The 22,419-nt window shown below is 40.2% G+C and overlaps 1 protein-coding gene and 1 long non-coding RNA gene across 8 annotated transcripts in view; one reads left to right on the top strand and one right to left on the bottom strand.

Annotated features, from left to right (window-relative positions):
* GRIP1 (glutamate receptor interacting protein 1) overlaps positions 1 to 20,742 on the top strand; it is a 614,867-nt gene extending 594,125 nt beyond the window's left edge. Inside the window, 2 exon segments of the mRNA XM_032493355.1 lie at positions 6,017 to 6,163; positions 18,951 to 20,742. Coding sequence (XP_032349246.1) covers positions 6,017 to 6,163; positions 18,951 to 19,178 — 375 coding nt within the window. The 3' untranslated portion in view covers positions 19,179 to 20,742.
* Positions 6,640 to 19,081, bottom strand: LOC116667663. 7 transcript variants are annotated; one of them, XR_004324619.1, is made up of 6 exons: positions 18,944 to 19,081; positions 16,236 to 16,376; positions 13,850 to 13,910; positions 12,336 to 12,414; positions 11,641 to 11,751; positions 6,640 to 7,599 (listed from the first exon to the last, which is right to left on the bottom strand). It is a non-coding gene; the product is annotated as an uncharacterized LOC116667663 (long non-coding RNA). The 7 variants fall into 7 exon arrangements; XR_004324617.1 differs by having other exon boundaries at positions 11,641 to 12,414; XR_004324615.1 differs by lacking the exon at positions 12,336 to 12,414.
* Positions 20,743 to 22,419: the final 1,677 nt, after the last annotated feature.

The following is a 22,419-nucleotide window of genomic DNA, read 5'->3' as shown; positions in this document are numbered from 1 at the left end:
TGGCCTTGGGCCTCCAGGAATACTGTCTTTTCTATAGGTAATCAGCATTGGGTTTCAATGAAATCTGAGCTGAGGGCACATTAGCAGCTCCACCCAGAACCTCAGTGTCCCAGACAGAGAGGTTTACGTGAGAAACAATATGGAGTGGGACGGAGACACCCCTCTTACTTGAGGTTGAGGCAGGCTCCCAAGGCCAAGAGCAATTGTTTCTCCTAATGCATGGCTTCTCCGAGGGCGTCTCCAAATTGAACTACTGTCTGGAATTCAGTGAGCAAACCCCTTCCCAACAAGGGGACAGGGCATTCATTCATGGGCAGGCATTGGTGTGTAAAGGTGAAACTTCCTAGAAGCAGCTGAGATAGGCAGTGAACTGCGTGGTTTTGGACTGTCCATTGATCCCCGTTATTATACAGGGTTGGGAGGACAAGGGTCCAGGGAAATCAGCACAGAGTAGGTGGCCCCAGTATCTAATAAAAAAAATAAATAACTTCCCAACCTGCCACATCAAGGGTTACCTGAGGTTCCTTCAAGAAAAGCACCAGGTGTCTTCTGGGAGCCAGGGAGGCTCCCTGGACTGTCAGTCTTTGGTCCTCTGAGCTGTCATTGGTTTGGGAGCCCCAAGTCCCCTTCAGGACTGGGGACCATCCCACTTCCAGTGGCCCTTTGCATACGGGGCAGGTCCTGGTGGACTTTTCCCATACAGGGGCTATTCGTCCTTCCAGTGGCCCTCCTGGCTGCATTTAAAATGGGTCCCTTCTCAGTGGGGCAGTGGCTCTGATCCAGATTTTCTAGAAGCTGCCCTCACCATGGGATTTCACAAGGGGGCGTAACCCTGAGGTGGTGCAGGGGGTAGGGCTGCCGCCAGTATCTGTACCTTTCGGTGTTGTCCCTGAATCCTTTCTGCCTTCTCAACCCTATCTCGGTTGTTAAATTCTCCAGTGGCCAAGTATATGAGCTGATCCGTGAGGGCTTGGGGCCCCACAGCTGCTTTTGGTAACTTTCCCCCAATGTCTGGTGCAGACTGAGCGGTAAGATTGGTGCTTACTGGTACTCGCCCTTTGCGGGTGTTGAGATCGGTACTAGTACACTAAAGGCTTCCGCCAGGAGGCCCTGGAAGAGCGCTGGATCCTCATCCTTTTCATCTTCCTTCTCAGACTTTGTCATCATTAACGGGCTTAACATACCTTTTCATCCCTTCTGTGAGGGACCTCAAAGGCATAATCTCCATCTGCCCATCAAGCTATGGCCTTTCATGGTCCATTTGGGAACAGTCGTGGTGTAGGGGGGAGGGGTTTTTAGTATTACAGTGAAGGTGGAATGAGCTGAAGGTCAATGGCTCGACTGTTCTCAAGGCCGCCTTGGTTTCAGCTGGTCTCTGTCATCCCAGCAGTTGTGCCCCCTTCATTTACCTGCGTTCACGCTCTGCCCCTTTCCTTCCGGTCTCACCTCTACAGATACCAGGTCATTTCAGATTTTAAAACTTTATATACACTACCTCACTTAAAATTGTGATTCTGGCCCATCTGGCAGGGTGATGATGATGATTAAGTCAGGTATCTTCACTGGACTGTGAACGCGTGACAGCTGTGTTGTTTATAGCTGTGTCTTGTTTTTTTCACTTGCTATATACCCTCAGTCCTTCAGACAGTGCCTGTGGCACACCATAGGGTCCACTGCGCACGTGTCCAAACACGCACGCACGTGCATTCGCAGACACACTCTGATAATAGAGTGGGCTTGCAAAAAGCATCATCTCACTAAGCTGGAGTTCCCTCACCTCCTTCTCCAGAACACGCACTAGCCCCTCTGGTGAGTGAAGTACCATGTAGGGCAAACTTAAGTGTGCAGAGAAACGGGCAGGTGCCAACTGGGAGCAGGGTCTGAGATTCGTATCTTCAGACGCTCCTCAGAGGTGTCGATGCTTCTGGTCAGGATCACTCTTTAATTGGCAAGACACATTTTGTTTTTTCTCAAAGCAAATATGTAACAAAATTCTGTCCCTTCTAAAGTGTACTGTGGGAAAGAGGCAGGTAGGGGTGAGAATGTTGATGCACCCTCTTTCATAGGATTGAAGATGCAATTGACTATAAAAGTCTGATTTCAGAGAATTTAAAGTATGAAAAAAAGTACATCTTAGGCTATGAAATAAGGCATTTTGAGTGGCAGAAGAGTATGATGGTTAAGTGCCTGGAGTCGGACAGACATAGCCCTACCATTCACTACCTTTGAGACCTTGGCCGAGTTACTTCACCTTTATAAAACTGAATTTCCTCACCTATAATATGGCAGTAACCACTAGGGCTGCCTGGTGATTAGGATTGACCCAGCCAGCTTGGTATTTTAGTTCTCGGTCCAGTGAAATAAAAATCCACAAATGACCACTTTTGTATTTCCTTCAATATTCCATACTTCTCTGAAGTAAAACAATTAGGTATAAAAAAATAAACCTGTTAGAAGGTTTTAATCTTCACATTTTGCCCTGTATAGCTCTGAATTCTTCGACTCTTTTATGAGAATGTATTCATATATTGTTTGTGATAAAAAAATGAAATATATAAAAAATTTTATTCAAAAAATTTTTAATATACATTTTAAAACAATTAGTTAAAAAGCAAACCCAAATCATTGCTTGATGTGTGCAACAGTTTCTGCGGAGGGCATCTGGTAAACCTTAGTAAAAATAGCAGTCACTTTTTTTTTTTTTTCCTAGGGGATGGGGGGCTAAAGTCTGAGCCTTTATTTTTTTAACTGAAGTACAGTCAATTACAATGTGTCAGCTTCTGGTGTACAGCACAATGTCCCAGTCATGCATGTACATACATATATTTGTTTTCATACTCTTTTTCATTAAAGGTTATTACAAGGTATCAAACATAGTTCCCTGTGCTATACTGAAGAAACTTTTTTTAAAATCGATTTTTATATATAGTGGCTAACATTTGTAAATCTGAAACTCCCAAATTGATTCCTCCCCACCCACTGTCCCTGGTGACCATTAGATTGTTTACTGTCTCTGTAAGTCTGTTTCTGCTTTGTAGATGAGTTCATAGTGTCCTTTGTTGTTGTTGTTGCTAAATTCCACATATAGGTGATAGCATATGGTATTTTTCTTTTTCTGGCTTACTTCACTTAGAATGATGATCTCCAGGTCCATCCATATTGCTGCTAATGGTATTCTTTTATTCTTTTTTATGGCTGAGTAGTATTCCCTTGTATAAATATACCACAACTACTTTATCCAGTCATCTGTCAATGGGCATTTAGGTTGCTTCCATGTCTTGGCTATTGTAAATAGTGCTGCTATGAACATTGGGGTGCATGTATCTTTTCGACTAAGAGTTCCTTCTGGATATATACCCAGAAGTGGGATTGCTGTATCATATGGTTAATCTATTTTTAGTTTTTTGAGGAATCTCCATGCTGTTTTCCTTAATGGCTGCACCAAACTACACTCCCACCAGCAGTGTAGGAGGGTTCCCTTTTCTCCACACTCTCTCCAGCATTTATTGTTTGTAGACTTTTGAATGATGGCCATTCTGACTGGTGGGAGGTGATACCTCACTGAAGTTTTGATTTGCATTTCTCTGATAATTAGTGATATTGAGCATTTTTCATGTGCCTATTGGCCATTTGTATATCTTCATTGGAGAACTGCTTGTTTAGGTCCTCTGCCCATTTTTGGATTGGGTTGTTTGCATCATTTGCAAATATTTTCTCCCATTCTGTATGTTGTTTTGTTTTGCTTATGGTTTCCTTTGCTGTGCAAAAGCTTGTTTAGTTAGGTCCCATCTGTTTATTTTTGCTCTTATTTCTATTGCCTGGGTAGACTGCCCTAGAAGGACATTTCTAAGATTTATGTCAGAGAATGTTTCCCCTATGTTTTCTTCTAGATTTATCGTGTCTTATCTTATAGTTAAGTCTTTAAGCCATTTTGAGTCTATTTTTCTGTATGGAGTGAGGGAGTGTTCTAAATTCATTGATTTACATGCTGCTGTCCCATTTTTCCAACACCACTTGCTGAAGAGACTTGTCTTTTCTCCATTCTTGCCTCCTTTGTTGAAGATTGACCAGAGGTCTGTGGACTTATTTCTGGGCTCTCTATTCTGTTCCATTGATCCATATGTCTGTTTTTATGCCAGTAACATTCTGTTTTGATGACTGTAGCTCTGTGGTATTATATTAAGTCTGGGAGGATTATTCCTCCTCTTTTTCTTCAATATTGCTTTGGCAATTCTCAGTCTTTTGTGATTCCATATAAATTTTAGGTTTGTTCTAGTTCTGTGAAAAATGTCCTGAGTAATTTGATAGGGATCACATTAAATCTGTAGATTGCCTTCAGCAGTATGGCCATTTTAACTATATTGATTCTTCCAATCCGAGAGCATGGGATATCTTTTTTTTTAAGTTTAACATTTTTTTACTGAGTTATAGTCATTTCACAATGTTGTGTCAAATTCCAGTGTAAAGCACAATTTTTCAGTTATACACGAACATACATACATTCATTGTCACATTCTCTTTCGCTGTGAACTACCACAAGATCCTGTATATATTTCCCTGTGCTACACAGTACAATCTTGTTTATATCTATTCTACATTTTGAAATCCCAGTCTGTCCCTTCCCACCCCACGTCCACCTGGCAACCACAAGTTTGTATTCTATGTCTATGAGTCTGTTTCTGTTGGTTTTTTGTTTGTTTTAAAGATTCTGCATATGAGCGACCTCATACGGTATTCTTCTTTCTTTCTGGTTTATTTCACTTAGAATGACATTCTCCAGGAACATCCATGTTGCTGCAAATGGCATTATATTGTCAGTTTTTATGGCTGAATAATATTCCATTGTATAAATATACCACATCTTTATCCAGTCCTCTGTCGATGGACATATAGGCTGTTTCCATGTCTTGGCTATTGTGAGCATGGGATATCTTTCCATTTCTTTAAGTCCTCTTTAATTTCCTTAATCAATGTTTTGTAGTTCTCCATGTCTTTCAACTCCTTGGTCAGATTTATCCCTAAGTATTTTATTCTTTTGGATGCAACTTTTAAAGGGATTATTTCTTTACTTTCTTTTCCTAAAAACAGCAGTCACTTTAAAGTGTTAAGTGAGTGTGATGCACTGAGTACGTTGCCTGGCATCCAGCGCCATGGGTCGCAGTGAACATTACGTATTAAATGCGTTTGCCGCTGGAAGGCAGGGTCTTCTCTCATTCACTGCTGTTTCCCAGCACCTGGAACTATGCTTAGAACATGGAGGGACGCAGTACACATTTGACGAACATATGAATGACTTGATAAATGTATACACCTCAGACTAACACTTGCAGATGGTCAGGTGGAGGAACGGTGGTTGGGAGAAGCTTTAGCTGGCAGTACTGGCCTCGCACAGAGGGCCACCCCAGGCTCATAGGTGAGAAGGGTGAATGCCTTGAGTTGCTAAACCAAACCCAGGACAAGGACTGAGAGAGACACTCAAGCCAGGCCCCAGAGCTGGGTGTTCCTTACAGGAACGCTTTCAGAACTCTTAAGTCCCATCTTGTCCACAGTACTGAAGCACTGGGGACTTCCTGCCACTTGCTCAGAGGCAGAAGATCTACTGAGCGCTGTTCCCAGCACAGCACCGGGCACAGTGGCAGGAAGGAAAGGCCTTTGGCTGAGTTCTGACATCTGGCAGCTGCAAAGGGCCAACCCGGTCTCCTCCCAAAACCTTTGGGTTGCTTCAGGAGAAGTCAGCATGCCCTGGGGAAATTCTCACCTATATATACCTGATGACTGCAATTTAAAAAATATTAAAAAGACCAGAACTCCCCAGCATTTCTTCTTCTCCTTTTCCAGTTCTGGGTTGGATTTTATAAATTCCAAGGATGTTTAGAGAATGGAAAAAGCTTCAGGGATGGGAGGAGCTGCCTAATACATTGCAAATCCATTGTTACTGAAATCAGTTTGAAAAGCTCCAAAAGCAAAAGTCCTCAAAGTACTTAAATGTCCCTTTCCCACTTTTTTCACTTTCCAGGTGACCTTGTACAAGGGCTCTGACATGGAGGACTTCGGGTTCAGTGTAGCAGACGGCCTGCTGGAGAAAGGAGTCTACGTCAAAAACATTCGCCCAGCTGGGCCAGGAGATCTTGGTGGCTTAAAGCCCTATGACAGGCTCTTACAGGTAAGACCTCAGGTGGAATTTTAATTAACTCTTCAGTCTTATTCAACCAGTGCCTGTTGTGGGACACAGCGGGGCCACCCACAGATGTGGGTCTGACAAAGAATTTACCAGAGACTAAGTGTAAGAATAGAAGGGTTTATTAGGGTATGCTGCCATAGACAGTAGCAGGCCACACCGATGGGAGATGGCTGTGTGAGTGCCAGGGCAAGGGACGAGGGGAAAGGTTAACAGTTACGCTGCCACAGACAGCAGTGGGCCACACAGGCCAGGGGTAGCTGTGTGAGCACCGAGGGCCAGGTGTTAGGGTGTTTTATTTATAAGGTCAAGCCCCAAGGTGCCTGATCGGCTTGGGCACAAGTCTGTCGACTGAAATAAATGCACAACCTAAAAGTTGAGAGTTATTTTATTCGGTGGACATTTCTGAGGACTGGAACCGCTTCGAGCCCGGGATGACAGCCTCTCAGATCGCTCTGAGGGACTGCTGCGAAGAGGCAGGGGAGGAGCCAGGATATACAGGAGCTTTACAACAAAGACCAGGTCAGTGGAGGTTAAAAGATTACTTGTTAACTAAAGAAAACCAGGCATCTCAAGTTAAAAGATTTAGCACTTTTCCATGTCTGGGAGGAAGCAAACATTTGGGTTCATTGAATTTATTCCTTTGACAAGCACCTCGCTATCCAGGGCCAGTATTCTGTCCTTTCTTATTCTGAGTCCCCTCAGAGGGCACCACTGTGAGCGGCTGCAGTGGCCGGGCTGCAGGCTTGTCTTCCTGGGGGGTGGCGGCAGCCGCTGAGGACTTGATGGTTTCAGCATTCTTTGTTTACTGATAGGGTTGCTCCCCCTTGGCCCTAAATTCGACCAATATTTTGGGAGACATTTCGTGACCAATTTTGCCCCTGGGCGCTAGGAAGGCTCATTCCTAGGTCAGGCAGAGACTGTGGTGACATGCCACTCAAAGTGCTAGTTGTTGGGCCAGGCCCTGTTGACACTCAAAAATTGTCTGGATCGCCTGTCTCACCAGTCTGTTATGATCCAGGAAATGTTTCCCCTTGTTGCTCAATCCCATACCTAGAATCACACTAATTACAATTATTTTATACAGGGTTATACTGTGATCTGTTTTTCCAAGATGTTTGGCCATCTTGTCTGAGGCCTAGTTATACATTGGGAAATGTGAGAGATGACAATCTTATAAAATAGAGTAAGTAATACAGTTAGGAGTATTAATAAATTCATACAGAGCATAACAATTTAGAAACAAAGAACAAATTACAACAATGATCAGTATAACTAGTTGTAATCTGGTTGCAGTAACCCTCAAATCCACAGGGGAGCCAGCTGGAGATTGGAGAGAAAAAGACGAATGCTTCATCCTTGTTTACAAAGGCATACTTCACCAACTTGTTGTAGGTCACTGAGTAAGAGTAAAGGTTTTCCTGGAGAATAAAGGCCAGTATGTTTCTCAAAAATCATAAGCTTATCAATCATATTTATCAGTTCACTTAGTTCCATGTAATTAATTTATCTGGATAAAGTCATCAGGTTTCCATTAGAGTTTTATAATTTACCAGCTCACTGGTATGATCTAAAAGTTATCAGGAACTTTTTTAAAAGTCCCTTGTTTATGAATCTTCCTGAGGATCTTCATTTTATAAAAGCATCAGAGTAAAACAATGACTGTTTATATAAATGTTTATATAATGACTTAAAATGTCAAGGTTAAAGATTTGATTATACTGCAGTTAACAAGCAACTTGGATATTTTTGACATACAACATTTTAAGATAATAATTAGCATTATGACTGATACTGATTATTAGATTCCTAGGAATTTTATACAAATTTTAAAATAACTGTATTAGGTTATATTGTGGAGCTAAAAGGTTTTAACTTAGTGACTAAGTTTTATCTCCAGTTACTTGACAATTTTTTTAAGTAACTTAACATACCAAATATGTCTAGCTAGTTTAAGATCTCTGTGGGATGTTTCAGGGGCCCTCTGAAGCACCCCAAAGTTAGCTGGAGGCCAAAAGAACCTTAGAATTTGGTATTTGGGAAAGCTTGTTAAAGCTTGAAAACACGTGGTGAGAGAAAACCATAGGTCACTGTGAAACAGTGCCTACTCTACGGAAGTGACAGTGGTTCTAGAGACAGAAATAACTTGCAGCACACTCACACAATCTGGTACCAAAAGTAGCACTCTAAGAAACTGTTCGTAACATATAGAATTAAAACCCAGTCTCGTACCAGTTTTTAACAAAAAACTCTTTTAGGATTCCTTCTCAAGTCTATCACTTTCTGTATCCATATTATTTTATCGCTTAATTCTCCCATCTAGAAACTACCAACTCTAAGTAGCAAAATGCAGTCTTATCTTTTATACCTTCTTTTGTTGAAAACAGGTTTTCTACTGTATGCCAAAATATTTAATTTTTTATAGTAGCTTTACATATCTAAATTAGAACATTTAACTCTTAAAATCCTTGATTTCCTGTGAAAACGAGGATATAAGCAATTACGAATTGTCTTCTTTCTTAGCGTTCTGTAGCCAATAAATAATTTATAAAATCATGTGCTTCCTTATAGAAAATCTCTTAGGGTGGCACCAAACATATTTATCAATAGGACCAAATACCTTTAGCTTCTTTGTAAAGGCAAGCCGATGTTTAGTAAGTAATGTTTTAATATCTTACTTTATTTGGGAATGACCTAGTTATTTAATAAACTCCCATCATTTAATTTAGCACAACTCTAGAATTTTATGATACCAAATATTTGCAGAGATTATTTTAAGCATACCTTCCTAAAATATAATTAAAGCATTTGCCCAAAAGCTCTTATCTCATTTGTATTTAATGTACTTATAAGAATTGTATCATACCAAATTACTGTTATTATATCTGCTGCAGATTTGACTTTCATTAAACCTAGGTACAGTAAAGGTATTATACTTAATATTGATGGCTCTAATTAGATCAAGAAACTTAATCTAAACTTAATACCAGGTATTAAACTTAATATTGAATATTTCCCAGTTCACGTGAACCTGAAAGTCAATTTGGCCAGTTTTTATTTTAGAAATATTTAATTTGTAAGCTCTTACTTTTAAGTCAATTAAATAGAACTCTCTTATAAATTTAATTGATTTTTTTTTAGCAGTAGAGACATCTTATACTTATAATGTGTACACAGACTTATAAACAGACAAAACTAGAGACCTCATAGCTTCACTTTAAAACTTAGTTATGAGTTAGGTATTACAATATAAATTTATTGCTTATAAATAATAGTTGGAATAAGTTGAATTTGCTTGTTCAAATCACTAAGGCTTACTATTTATGGAAAAGACTTTGAAGGTTTGTATTTGTCCTTGAGAAAGTCTGAAGGAACCCTCAGAGTTCTGAGCTCCAAATGCCAAAAATTTCCTTGGCCTTAAGTTTTACTCTGTTGATCTAATTAGGTTCAGTCTCAGGTCAATGTCGTATTTACATTTCTGATTTGTAAGACAAAGACAGTTGCATTTAGTTCACCAAAGAACTGGTCTGTCACCTAAGTCCAACTGTATCCCCTTAATTTGCTTTTTTGTATCAGTGAAACTTCCAAACAAAGAGTTCCAGGTTTTAAAACATTAGTGTTTACTTTATCATGTCTTCAAAGGCTTGCATAAGGCATTTAACAAGGGCTCTCTTTCTTGGGTTACAAGTTAAACCTAGAGTAAATCTCCATTATTTTTATTAGCCCCTGAATATTAGCTTTTAGTTGTACTTTATATTGTACGGCTCAGGTAACCCTATTAATTTTCTTTAGTACGTTTAATTCATATTTCTTGAGGGGCAGATTTATGTGCCCAGTCCTATAATACCAAGCAGGGGAAGCAGTCCCCACTGAAATTTATCTATCCCACAACATAATTAAGCAAAAGAGGTCTATATAAGGTCCACCTGACTAAGCTGTTGACTGAAATAAATGCACAACCTGGAGGCTGAGAGTTATGTTTTACTCGGCGGACATTTCTGAGGACTTGAACCCCTTTGAGCCCGGGATGACAGCCTCCCAGATCGCTCTGAGGGGCTGCTCCAAAGAGGCAGGGGAGGAGCCAGGATATACAGGAGCTTTACTACAAAGACCAGGTTGGTGGAACATTAAAAGATTAGTTGTTAACTAAAGAAAATCAGGCATCTCAAGTTAAAGAATTTAGCTCTTTCTCTGTGTATGGGAGGAAGCAAACATTTGGGTTCACTGAACTCATTCCTTTGACAAGCAGCTATCTATCTAGGGCCTGTATCCTGTCCTTTCTTATTCTGAGTCCCCTCAGAGGGCACCATTGTGAGTGGCTGCAGAGGCTGGGCTGCAGGATTGTCTTCACTGGGGGGTGGCGGCAGCCGCTGATGGCTTGATGGTTTCAGTATTCTTTGTTTACTGATAAGAGTTTGCAGTATTTTTGGTTTACAGTGCTCCCCCTTCGTCCTAAATTCGACCAGTAATTTTGGGAGACATTTCATGACCAGTTTTGTCCTATGGTGCTAGGAAAACTCATTCCTAGATCAGGAGGAAGATTCTGTTGACGTAACAATTATGAGTGGCAACAGGGATCAGGCCCTGTTGATTACTAATCACTAATGTATCCTGATCCAGGAAAATATTCCCTCTTGTTGCTTCTTCCCATATCTAGAGTTGCACCATTACAATCACTGGTCTCATACAGAAGTATGTAGCTGGTCTACTGTTTCAAGTTCCCTAGTCATTATTTTATCAGAGGCTCAGTCACACTGTTGATAATGCAAGAAGCAACAATTTTGTAAAACCGGCAAAATTCAAATATAGTTAGCAGTATTAGTAAGGTCATAAGTAATTTAAGCTGAAAACTTCCATTAGGTGCAGCTCAGTGTATTCCCAGGTCATCTGACCCCCAGGTCTGTTCTGTACCAATCCTTATCTTCAAGGAAGACGTTATACCGGCATTATTCATGAGACTCCCAGCCAAATTTCCTAGTGTTATTAGGCTGGTTATCTTTAGTATAGTTTAATTTTTTTCCAACGTAAGAGAGCCTTTAAACTTAAACGTCCATAACCTGGTGTTAACCATGTAAGTCGTTTCCGTAATTGAGGGAGGTTATATTCTTTGGCTGAAACTCTGCTGTTGGCTTGATTGAGCTTGAGTGACCTTATAAGAAAGTTTGTATTTATGGCCAGCCTCAGAGCAGGTATTAGTAATTGGCCAGGTGAGGGCTCTCACCTTGTAATGTCAACAGCGGCCTAAATAGAACTATAATTTTTTTTTTCCCAGAATTAATTTCCTGAGGGCTATCTAGTTAGAGCCTTGGAGTAGGGAAACCCACCAAGGTAACACAGAAGTGCTAGATATAGGTAACTGACCATAAACCTAACAATTGGATTAGTTCATAAGCAAAGGTATGAGCAATTATCAAAGTAATTGGTACACAGGCCTGGTCCGGTGTCTTGGGTCAGCTGTCTACCTCATATGTCGTCTTCTTCTAATCCTGGTCTGGTAGCTTCTTCTCCATTTGAGCATTGTTTCAAGGTGAGCAGTCCTCTATAGGCCAGTCCAGTGAAGGGGCTCTTTCTAACTGGAAATTAATCCAAAAGTCAATTTTCTTTAGCTTTTGCTGTGCATGGTCTAGTTAAGAGTACCTGATAAAGGGCCCTTCCATCCAGGTTAGAGATAGTTCTTTAAGTCATGTCTGTTCCCGTATGTATAATCCCCTGGTTGTAGATCATGGGGCATCTGATCTTCATCCAAGGATGGATTACTGAGCTTCAGAAACAAACCTAGTGTCCCTTTAATAATTTAATTAAACTTTGCAGCAATGTAACATAACAGCAAGGAATGATCTGGTCAGTCGTAGTAAATACAGACCTCAATTAACAAAACTAGAATTTAATATCCACTGAAATATCTTTTTCTAAGGTTACCCTCATTTTATCAAATATAGCCAAATCAAGATTAACTTGTCTGCAAGTTAAGTCTGATTATTTGATCATATAGGCTCTTTTAAATTGGCTGTGCTGGAACTTTTTATAAGGAGTCTCAAGCTGAAATTTTAATAAGGTCTTCTAAGGCCAGGAAAACCACGTTATGGGCTTGTCACAGATTTTGCCGTACAGATTTAGATTTAGGTGAATTCTTTTCTTTTCAAGTTCCATAAAATACCTTGAGATTCCTGTATCTGTTAGGAGATGATCTTCCTATTATCTGATAGAGCCACTGGGGACCTAAGAGTTTCCAGTCTCTGGAGGGATCAGAGAGAAAAGATAACTGTTCCAAGTCTGCTTACATAGGTATAATTTATCAAATTGCTGAGTCATAATTAGCTTAAGGAGAAGGGTTTCTTTTTATCTGGGAAACAGATTAAAAGCCAGTAATATTTCAGACAAAATAAATTATAACCATATTTATCAGTTTAATCAGTTTAATGTAACTAATCCTTTTTTTGCTGTTAAGTTTTATGAAATAAGAGTCTCCATCAGACTTAAAATTCTCACCCAGTTCAGTGCTATAATCTGAAACTTACCAGAAAACAGCAAATCTCCTTGAGAAAGCATTTTCCAAAGGCATCAGAATAAAATGTCCATAAGTGACAAAAGGTTTAAAGCCTGGTTAAACACCTAGTTACACCGTAATCGATAAAGAAACCTGGTCACAATAACCAGAATTATGACTGGTAACATTTCAGACATTATCAGATTTTTAGGGATTTTACATGATTTCTATAATATCTTTCTTAATAACATTTTCTCATACCATATAACCTAAGAAGATTTATTTATTTGACAATACTTCCCATGTAACTTAACATTCCAAATGAAACTTACTAGTTTAAAAACCTCTCTTTGGGATGTTTCAGGGGCCCTCTGAGGCATTCCAGATTTAGGTGGAGGTCAAAAGAATTCTGATTAAAATTTGATATTTGGGAAGCTTGTTAAAAAGTTTTAAAATACTTGGTCAGATAAAAGCACAGGTCACTGTGAAACAGTACTTACTCGTTAATAAGAAGATATTTAAAAGGTAAATGCAGAACAGATCACTTCAGGGGTAAAAGAAACTTTACAATCTGTTACTAAAGGCTGGATTAACATTTTAAGAAAACTTTGTCCTCTTAACAGAGACAACCAGATCTAGTCTTGTACCAGCTTACTTCTAAGATTCATTTACTTTGACTAAATTTATTCTGAACTTAGCCAATCCCGACCATGTACAAAACTCTTTTTATCAGGCTCTGTCTTCCCCAAGCCTTCACAACTTTCTATACTCATATTATTTTGTCCCTTATTTTCTCTTCCATTCAGAAGTAACCAGCTTCAGGACAGTCACTATTTTTCCATTAACAAAATATAATTCTATTCTTCATACCTTCTTTTACACACTCATCTTTCCTAGCATACTGAGATGTTTCCCTTAATAGTAGAGAATATTTCAGGGTGGCACCAAACATTTATTAATATTTCTAAACACCTTTAGTTTCTCTGTAAGAGGAAGTCAATGTTCAGCAAGTCATTTTTCAATCTTATTTTATCTGAAAATGGCATAGCGATTTTATAAACTCCCATCACTTAACTTAATTTAGCACATTAGAATTTTAAGATGCCAAATACTTGTAGAGATTATCTTAAGCATACATTTCTAAAATATACTTATTTTTAAACTATTTACCCAAAAGCTCTTACCTCATTTATGTTTCGTTTAAGAATTTTATCACATCAAATTACTATTATTCTTTTGATAAATCTGCAACAGATCAAACAAGATCTTATTTGACTTTCATTAAACCTAGGTACAGTAAAGATATTATACTCAATATTGATGACTGAAGACATCTATATTAATTAGAACAAACGTAAACTTAATACCAGGTATTAACTTAATACTGAATATCTCCCAGTCCACGTGAACCTGAAAATCAAGTTGGCCAGTTTTTATTTCAGAAATAGTTAATTTGTAAGCATTTACTTAAGTCAGTCAAAGCTCTTTTATAAACTTAATTTTTGGTATTTTTTTTTTAGCAGTAGAGACGTCTCACATCGATAATGTGTACAGACTTATAAACAGACAAAACTAGAGATCTCATAGCTTCACTTTAAAACTTAGTTTTGAGTTAGGTATTACAATATAAACAATACCTACTGCTTATAAATAACAGTTGGAATTTGCTTGTTCAAATCACTAAGGCTTACTACTTACAGAAAAGACTTTCAAGGTTTGTATTTATCCTTGACAAAGTCTGAAGGACCTGTTAGAGTCCTGAGCTCTAAAGTGCCAAAAATGTCCCTGGCCTTAAGCTTTACCTCATTGAGCTAATTAGGCTCTGTCTCAGGTCACTGTTTGTCGTATTTACAGATCTGATCTGCAAGACAAAGACAGTTGCTTCCAGTTCCCCCAAGAACTGGTCTGTCACCCAGGTCCAGGGGCAATTTCCCCTCCTAAATTAGTTTCCCAGTGTCAGTGAGAAGACCTCCAAACAAAGAGTTCCATGTTTTAAAACTTCAAGGTTTACTTTATCATGTCTTCAAAGGCTTGCTTAATAAGGCATTTAATAAGGTCTCTCTTCCTTCAGTTCCAAGTTAAACCCAGGGTAAATCTCTATTACTATTTTTATTAGCCCCTGGACATTAGTTTTTAGTTTTACTTTATATTGTCTGGCTCAGGTAACTACTGGTTTCCTCTAGTACGTTTAATTCATGTTTCCTGAGGGGCAGATTTATGTACCCAGTCTTACAATACCAAGCAGGGGAAGCAGTCCCCACTGAACCATGTCTATCCCACAACATAATTAAGCAAAAGAGGCTTATATAAAGTCCACTTAAATATACCAATTTTTAAAAACTTTTATCTCAATATTATCAATGCATACCTTTAATATTTTCATTAGGCTTAATCAGTAAGTCTTGTTTTTAGGAGTCCTAGAAGCCTTTTTTATCTCTTGTCCATTTTATCTAATTTTATATAAAAATTCTCTGGGATCCCCAGATGAGTTTGCGCCAAAGGACTTAGGCCCTTGTCAGTCTTTAAATTTGATTAATTGGTCTACTTATTTCCCTAATAGTTGATCAAGTATCTGGGGTTTTTTTCCAGCCCTATAAATATATATATTTTAAACTTAGGTAAATAGAGCTGACTTGTTTAATCCATAAATGTCCATTTCATTTATCCCATTTTAAATAACCATCTGAAAAATACTTAACCCATTTGGGATAAGTCCCTTATTATTTTTTCTTATTAAAAAAAAATTGTGTGCGTGCGTGTTAGTTACTTCTACCTTTTGGATGGCAAAGACCAAGGTTTTTAAACACCTGCATAAACACAAACACATAAAGTGCCCAAGAAAGATACAACATTTATGTTTCAAGAACACAGGAGGAGAAATCCAAGTTCCCTAAGCAATAAAGCAGCCCTGGCTCAGTTATTTTCAGGGTGGGATTTTCTTTAATTCTCAATTAAAGTTTTGTACGTACATAAACCTGGCCGGGGTGTTAGTTGGAGGCTGGCAGTCTGTCGTTCCCTTGTCTTGTTTTGAAAGATCTAGTCCCCATTTAAGGTCAGTTTGTCAGAATAAAATTGCTAGTGGCTTTCCCTACAGGGACGCTGCACGGCATGAGATCTCTGCCTCCGTGTTTCTCAGTCACCCGAGAAAGCCGGTGCTGGCCAGGAGGAGGGAGCCGAATGGCTCTCGTGAGATTTCAGTTTATTCTGACAAACTCTATTAAGGTGGCCAACTCAAGGAAAAATGACAGATCAGTTCTCCCCCTAATTACCCAGTCCAAGCCTACTCAGTGTTCTCTTAACTGAACAGTCTTCCCAGTCTTTCAACTGAGGATAAAACCAGTGTCTCAACTGAGTGAAATCTTCCCAGTAGCTTTTACTGAGGATAACCCGCCCTGTGTCTAAACTGAGCAAAACTCTTCCCAGTGGCTTTCGCTGAGGGTAACCCAGGTACCTCTTCTTGAAACTGAAAGTTTCAAGGATAACGTACTCCCCCAGAGAGGAGTGTAACACCACAGAATGAAACTCAGGATCACCAACCAGTAACAGGTCCTAGAACCAGGAGAGACTCACCCAAATTCCTCTGGACTCTCCGAGGTGTCAGGTGGGCCCAAGAGGCCTCTGCTGGTACCGAGGCTCCGGATCCTTGTCGAATTCAGGTGAAGGAGAGAAGTCTGCTCTGGGTCCCTTCATAGTGGTCGCCAAAACTGTCAACTGACATAAATGCACGGCCTATAAGTTGAGAGTTACGTTTTATTCAGTGGATATTTCTGAAGACTGGAACCGCTTTGAGCCTGGGATGACAGCCTCCCAGATCACTCTGAGGGACTGCTGCGAAGAGGTAGGGGAGGAGCCAGGATATACAGGAGCTTTACAACAAAGGTCAGTGGAAATTAAACCAGGCATCTCAAGTTAAAGACTTTAGCACTCTTCTATGTCTGGGAGGAAGCAAACATTTGGGCTCATTGAATTCATTCCTTTGACAAGCACCTCGCTATCTAGGGCCGCATCCTGTCCTTTCTTATTCTGAGTCCCCTCAGAGGGCACCACTGTGAGTGGCTGTAGAGGCTGGGCTGCAGACTCGTCTTCACTGGGGGGGGTGGGGGTTGCAGCCACTGACGACTTGATGGTTTCAGTATTCTTTGTTTACTGATAGGGTTTGCAGTATTTTTCATTCACAAGTCTCTGGTTGCAGGCGAGATAAGAGGTTTAGGGTCCGCGAAGGGCGGTGGGGTTCATGACTGATGAGGTGGACTGAAACAAGCCTGCCAGAGCTATTGTGAGATGAGGCATTACCTAGGGTTATTAATTTGTTAGGGGAACATATCCAGTAAAGAATGTACTTTCTGTTGAGGGAAAGCAGGCAGACATCTGAGAGCCCAGGAATGGGACTTGAAGGCTGTCAGTGGGCCCAACAGTGCCCACCCAGCCTCCTTTGCCTCAAGACTAGATTAGAGGCCCAACTTTGGTAGAATTCACCAGTTACTGAAACTTCCTGTTTCCCTGTATATATCCTCCAGCAAGTTATAAACTGCTCGAGAACAGGGCTAGCACTTAATTCCCCCATTTCCCATTACACAGGGTTTTATATCTCAGTATCTCACACTGTATCTAAAACCCAAAAGCTGACCCTTGTTTACTTCATGGAGTCCCATTGTGGTCAGGTATAGTTTCATTGGGCAAAGCAAATTCCTCTCTCCTGTGCAGTTTTAGGAGCATTTAGCAGGAAGAGAAGAGGGTTGACATCAAGTCTGGAAAAGTGTGTTCAACCAGAATGACTCTGTCCCCAAACAACTAACTTTCAAAGCAGGAGGCCACACTGCTTGGTTGGCTTTTAGACATGTGTTCACCAAAGCAAGCTGTCATTGATCCGTTAGTTTTAAAACCAATTCTGGCGATCCTTTTTATCATGGCAGTTGAACAGTTAATCTTGTCCTAAGAGTATGGGACACTTTTATTTTCCAGAGATACTCTAATTTTTGCTTAATAAGTAACTATGCAAAAGTTGACCTAAGTGTCCTCTTTTTCTATAAATTGGAGCTATACCTACTTTCCTGGAAGATGAGGCTTAAAAAAGTAGACTGGACCTAGATTGTGAAGGGTCTTGAGGGCAAAGATAAAGCTCTTCGACCTTTTTTCTGGAGGTATATTAATTTCTTAAGCAGGATGACACACTTTGTAATGCAGAATGGTAATACAATAATCTCATAGGTGACTAGGGAAGGGTGAAGAAGGGGAAGCTCACAGGAAGGAGAACAGAGAGGGAAGGTAAGACACCTGCACCAGAGCAGAGTCTTTAATGCCTTCGGCGCATCCTGCTGGAGCAGTCTGCGAGGCAGTTTGCATCTGTCGCTCAGGAGAGAGGTTAGAGCCAGAGCTAAAGACTTGGGATCCTGCAGGCATGGGTTTGGATAAAGTTGCCTATGGTGGATTTATAGTTTAAAAAAATAAAAAGAAGAGAACTAAAAATAGAATTCTAAGATAAACAAAATTGAAAGGATACGAAGAGGTCAAGGCGGGAAAGGACTGAAAGCGAGCAGCTAAAATGGTCAGAGGGTCAACCAAAGTGGCGTCATAAGAGCCAAGGAAGGTTTAAGGGTGAGGAGGCGTCAAGAGTGGCCGAAGGCCAAAGGGGAGAGAACTTGAGACACCCTTCCTGTCTTGGACACTTGGGGCCATTTGCATAGCCTAAGGGTCAGGTCCCAGACATGAGAAGATGCAGGAAACAGCAGAAAGTCAAGGACTGGAAGCAGCATGTAGATGGTTTTTAAAAACTTGTTGGTGAAGAATAAGGAGAAGTAAAAGAAGGGCGCAGGTGCAAGCTGAAGGAGGGGGTGGGCCGACGAGTGAGCAGCAGTTGAGGATCGTGGTCAAGAGCACGGGCTGTGGGGTCAGCCAGACCGCCTGAGGTCACATCCTGGCTGGCCCGCTTTCCTGCAGCTGATCCAAGGTGAGCCTCTGTGCCTCCCTTTCCTCATCTGTAAGCTGGAGGGACTGCTCGGCACTTGGAGCACCTGCCGCGAGAGAGGCGGTCTGCTCGGCGTGGGGATGTTGGGATGTGTCCCTGTTCCCTGCTTTCAAGGGCCTCACGGTTTAGTAGCAGAGTCAGCCAGCTGACACCCACGTTCTAATGTGGCCACGGCAAGGACAGGCCTCTCTTTACAGGCTGCTCGTTTACATACTTTCAAGACTCTAAGCAACCCGTCATGTCTGAGATGTTACTCTGGGTTTGGGGAATTACCTTATGTCTGTAACAATCATTCAAAACGGCGCTTCTTTACCTTTAAGGTGAATCATGTCCGAACGAGAGACTTCGACTGCTGCCTCGTCGTGCCGCTCATAGCAGAATCCGGTAACAAGCTGGACCTGGTAATCAGTAGGAACCCACTGGCTCCACAGAAGTCCATAGAGCAGACTCTGCCTGGAGGAGAATGGGGGGAACAGAACAGTGCTTTCTTCCAACAGCCTAGTCATGGTGGTAATTTGGAGATACGAGAGCCCACTAATACATTATAGCAACGCTTTTTTTAAAGCGGGACAAGACTATCTACATGGTGCTAAAAAAAAATCCCTTTAAGATTTCTGTGACGTTTGAAGCACAGATAATCACACAGCATTAACTGCAAGCACAGGGGTCTTTTAAATCTCTCATGGCTCATGTTCACGTCCCTTTTCAAGTTGAAGCGGTTTCTCTGTTGGTGATCACTATGGTCTATGACAGGCCATTCCCTGCCAAGCCCAAGGGGTAGAGAACAAGAAAAACAGGCAGGTCACCCCTCTCCACAACATTGGAGGAAATTTTTTTTTTTTTTTACAAGTTCATCTTCCTGTTCCTTTTTAAAAAGAGAAGTGTCTCTTTGAAAGTATTCTCTATGGTAATTTCCTTAAATCACTTTGAAATCAGTTTCTTACTACGAAGTCAATGTAAGAACTTAACCAACAAGGCTGTTCATGAAGCTGGCTCTACCAGGGGATCTAGGCTGGTGAACTGCTGAGGCTGCTGCTATGGGAGGGGAACAGGCATAACACTGAGTTATCTTACCATGTTTCAGCAACGATGCACGTAGGAGACCATAATAGGTGGTGGTAAATGTTTGCCCAAGTATAGGAATGATTTTAACTAAGATGTATGCTACTTCCCTATGCAACGAATTATCAAACAGGATATGTCTTGTGACCTGTTTTTCTTTTTTAAGGACACACTTTTCATAGCTAAAAAAAAAATCTGATAATGAATTAGGGTGTTTAGTAACACAGAATTAGTTATATTATCTTATTTTTAAAATTGAAAACTAAGAATCTGACAGAGAATGAAGAGTCTATAAACATGAGGTTTCTCTTAATGGGAGGCAAATCAAACTCATACTGCTTGACATGTTTGGAAAACTGGTTACACTGACGGGTGTACAGCACATGTACTTAAAAGTAATGACACTGGACTATCTTTTGTTCTGAGCCATGCCACTTACTGAAATTGTAAATACATTTTTCACAAAATGCATTGCCAATTATTACCATCCCTCAAAGCAATAAATTGTGACAGTTGCTTTTACTGTTTGTCAGCAACTGTTTTCATTTGTTCAGATATTTTGAATAGTTACACTAATAACTGTTATTTGGTGAATATAAAAAATAGATCTGTATATTGACTGTAGAATCTCCATATTGAAACAATTATTTTCCAAACATTTATTTTGGTTAATAATTCAAACAACCGCTTAGGTAAAAGCATTTGAACACTGTGTCCTTTGTTTAAGGAAAAAGTTCACCTTTCTTTTTTGTGCAAAGGAATATATTATTTCAATCATATCTCAGAACCGCCAGGGCAAGAAAGTATAAAGCAGAATCATGTTAAGATAAAAAAGGTCATGAGTCACTTAAATATGTATTTTTATTTGTAACAAACAAGTATTAAACTGTAAAGTATTTTTGTACAAATTTAATACTTTAATAGCATGGTATTTATCGTCTATGTATGGTTTTGGGGAATTCAAAATTGTTGCAAATATTTGTATGGAAAAAAAAACCCTCTACCAAATGGAATAAACAGTGATTATAAAAAGCCAAAAAAAAAAAAAAAGACAGGTTTTGTGTGTGTGTTTCTGGACTGAGCTGTACACAATACTTATGGTTACATAATTTTTCAAAGGGTGAAAGTTTCTCTATAAACTTGAAAAGCAACATGAAAGTAGGAAGAACACCGGTTTTGAAATTGGATCTGGATTTGAATTCCAGCGCTGGTACTCACACTGGCAGTATGAAATGTACTTACTGTGAGTCAGTTTCCTCACCTGAAGTACTGAAGGTCGTATCTACACTCCACGACTGTCACGAGGCCAGATGTGACACATGCAAAGTGCCAGAACAGCCTGCAAACAGAACACCTCCAAGACTAATGTACATTTACTTCAGGTGACAAAGCTTGATCTGAACGCAAGGATCACATCTGCCTTCAGAACATTATATGTACTCTGTAACATCATAAACTGTTAACATGTAGAAATTTTAATCATGCTATCTGTAAAACTACACCTATGGTCCCAACATTTTTATTTTTAAAATGGCCTTGCAAATTCACAGGAACAAGACAGGATGTCCATTCTTGCCACTTCTGTTTAACAGTGTACTAGAGGGTCTAGCCAGGGAAGTGTGACAAGAGAATGAAACAAAAGGCATCTAGACTGGAGAGGCAGAAGTAAACTATTTGCAGATGACATAATCTTGTATACATACAATCTTAAGGAATCCACTAAAAAACCTATTGAAACTAGTAAATGAGTTTAGCAAGGTCGTAAGATACAAGATTAATATACCAAAACCAACTGTATTTCTATTCTATATCAATGAACCAAAAATAATTATATTCTCATAGGATCAGAAGTAAAATCTTTAGGAATAAATTTAATAAAAGTACCGAGTAGGTTTGGAAGGTGGTGGAGTAGAAAGACCCTGAGCTAACCTCCTCTCACAAGCACACCGAAATCATAACTATCTGCACAGCCATCAATGAACAAGACTGGAACCTATGAGAAAAGATTTTCTACAACTAAAGACATAAAGAAGGAATCACAAGACCTGTAGGAGGGGCAGACTCACGATATAATCAAATCCCATACACCCGGGTGGGCAACCCACAAACTGGAGAATAATTATAGTGCAGAGGCTCTTCCACAGCAGTGAGAGTTCTGAGCCCCACGCCAGGTCCCTCAGCCTTGGGACCCAGAACCAGGAAGACGAGCCCCCAGGTACTGGCTTTGAAGGCCAGTGAGGCTTTATTGCAGAAGTCCCACAGGACTGGAGGAAACAGACTTCACTCTTCAGGGGCACACACAAAAACTCATGCACATCAGGACCCGAAGAAAAAGCAGTAATTTAATAGAAGCGTGGGCCAGACCTACCTGCTGGTCTTGGAGACTCTGGGAGGGGTGGCGGGTGGGGGTAGCTGTGGCTTACCTGGGGACACAGGCACTGGTGGCAGACATATGGGGGAACATTTAATTGCATGAACACTCCTCACAGCTGACATACTGCATCATTAGTGCCAAGACCTGGCCCCACCCAACAACCTGTAGGCTCCTGAATTTACTAAAGTTGCAGGATACAAAATTAATATACAGAAATCCATTATATTTCTGTACACTAACAATGAACTATCAGAGAAATTAAGGAAACAATCCCATTTACCATCATCAAAAACAATAAAATACCTAGAAATAAACTTACCTAAGGGGGTAAAAGACCCGTACACCAAAAACTG

Source organism: Camelus ferus, chromosome 12 (genome assembly GCF_009834535.1).
Source record: "Camelus ferus isolate YT-003-E chromosome 12, BCGSAC_Cfer_1.0, whole genome shotgun sequence".
Taxonomy (NCBI): Eukaryota; Metazoa; Chordata; class Mammalia; order Artiodactyla; family Camelidae; genus Camelus; species Camelus ferus.
This window is presented reverse-complemented; position numbering and strand designations above follow the sequence as displayed.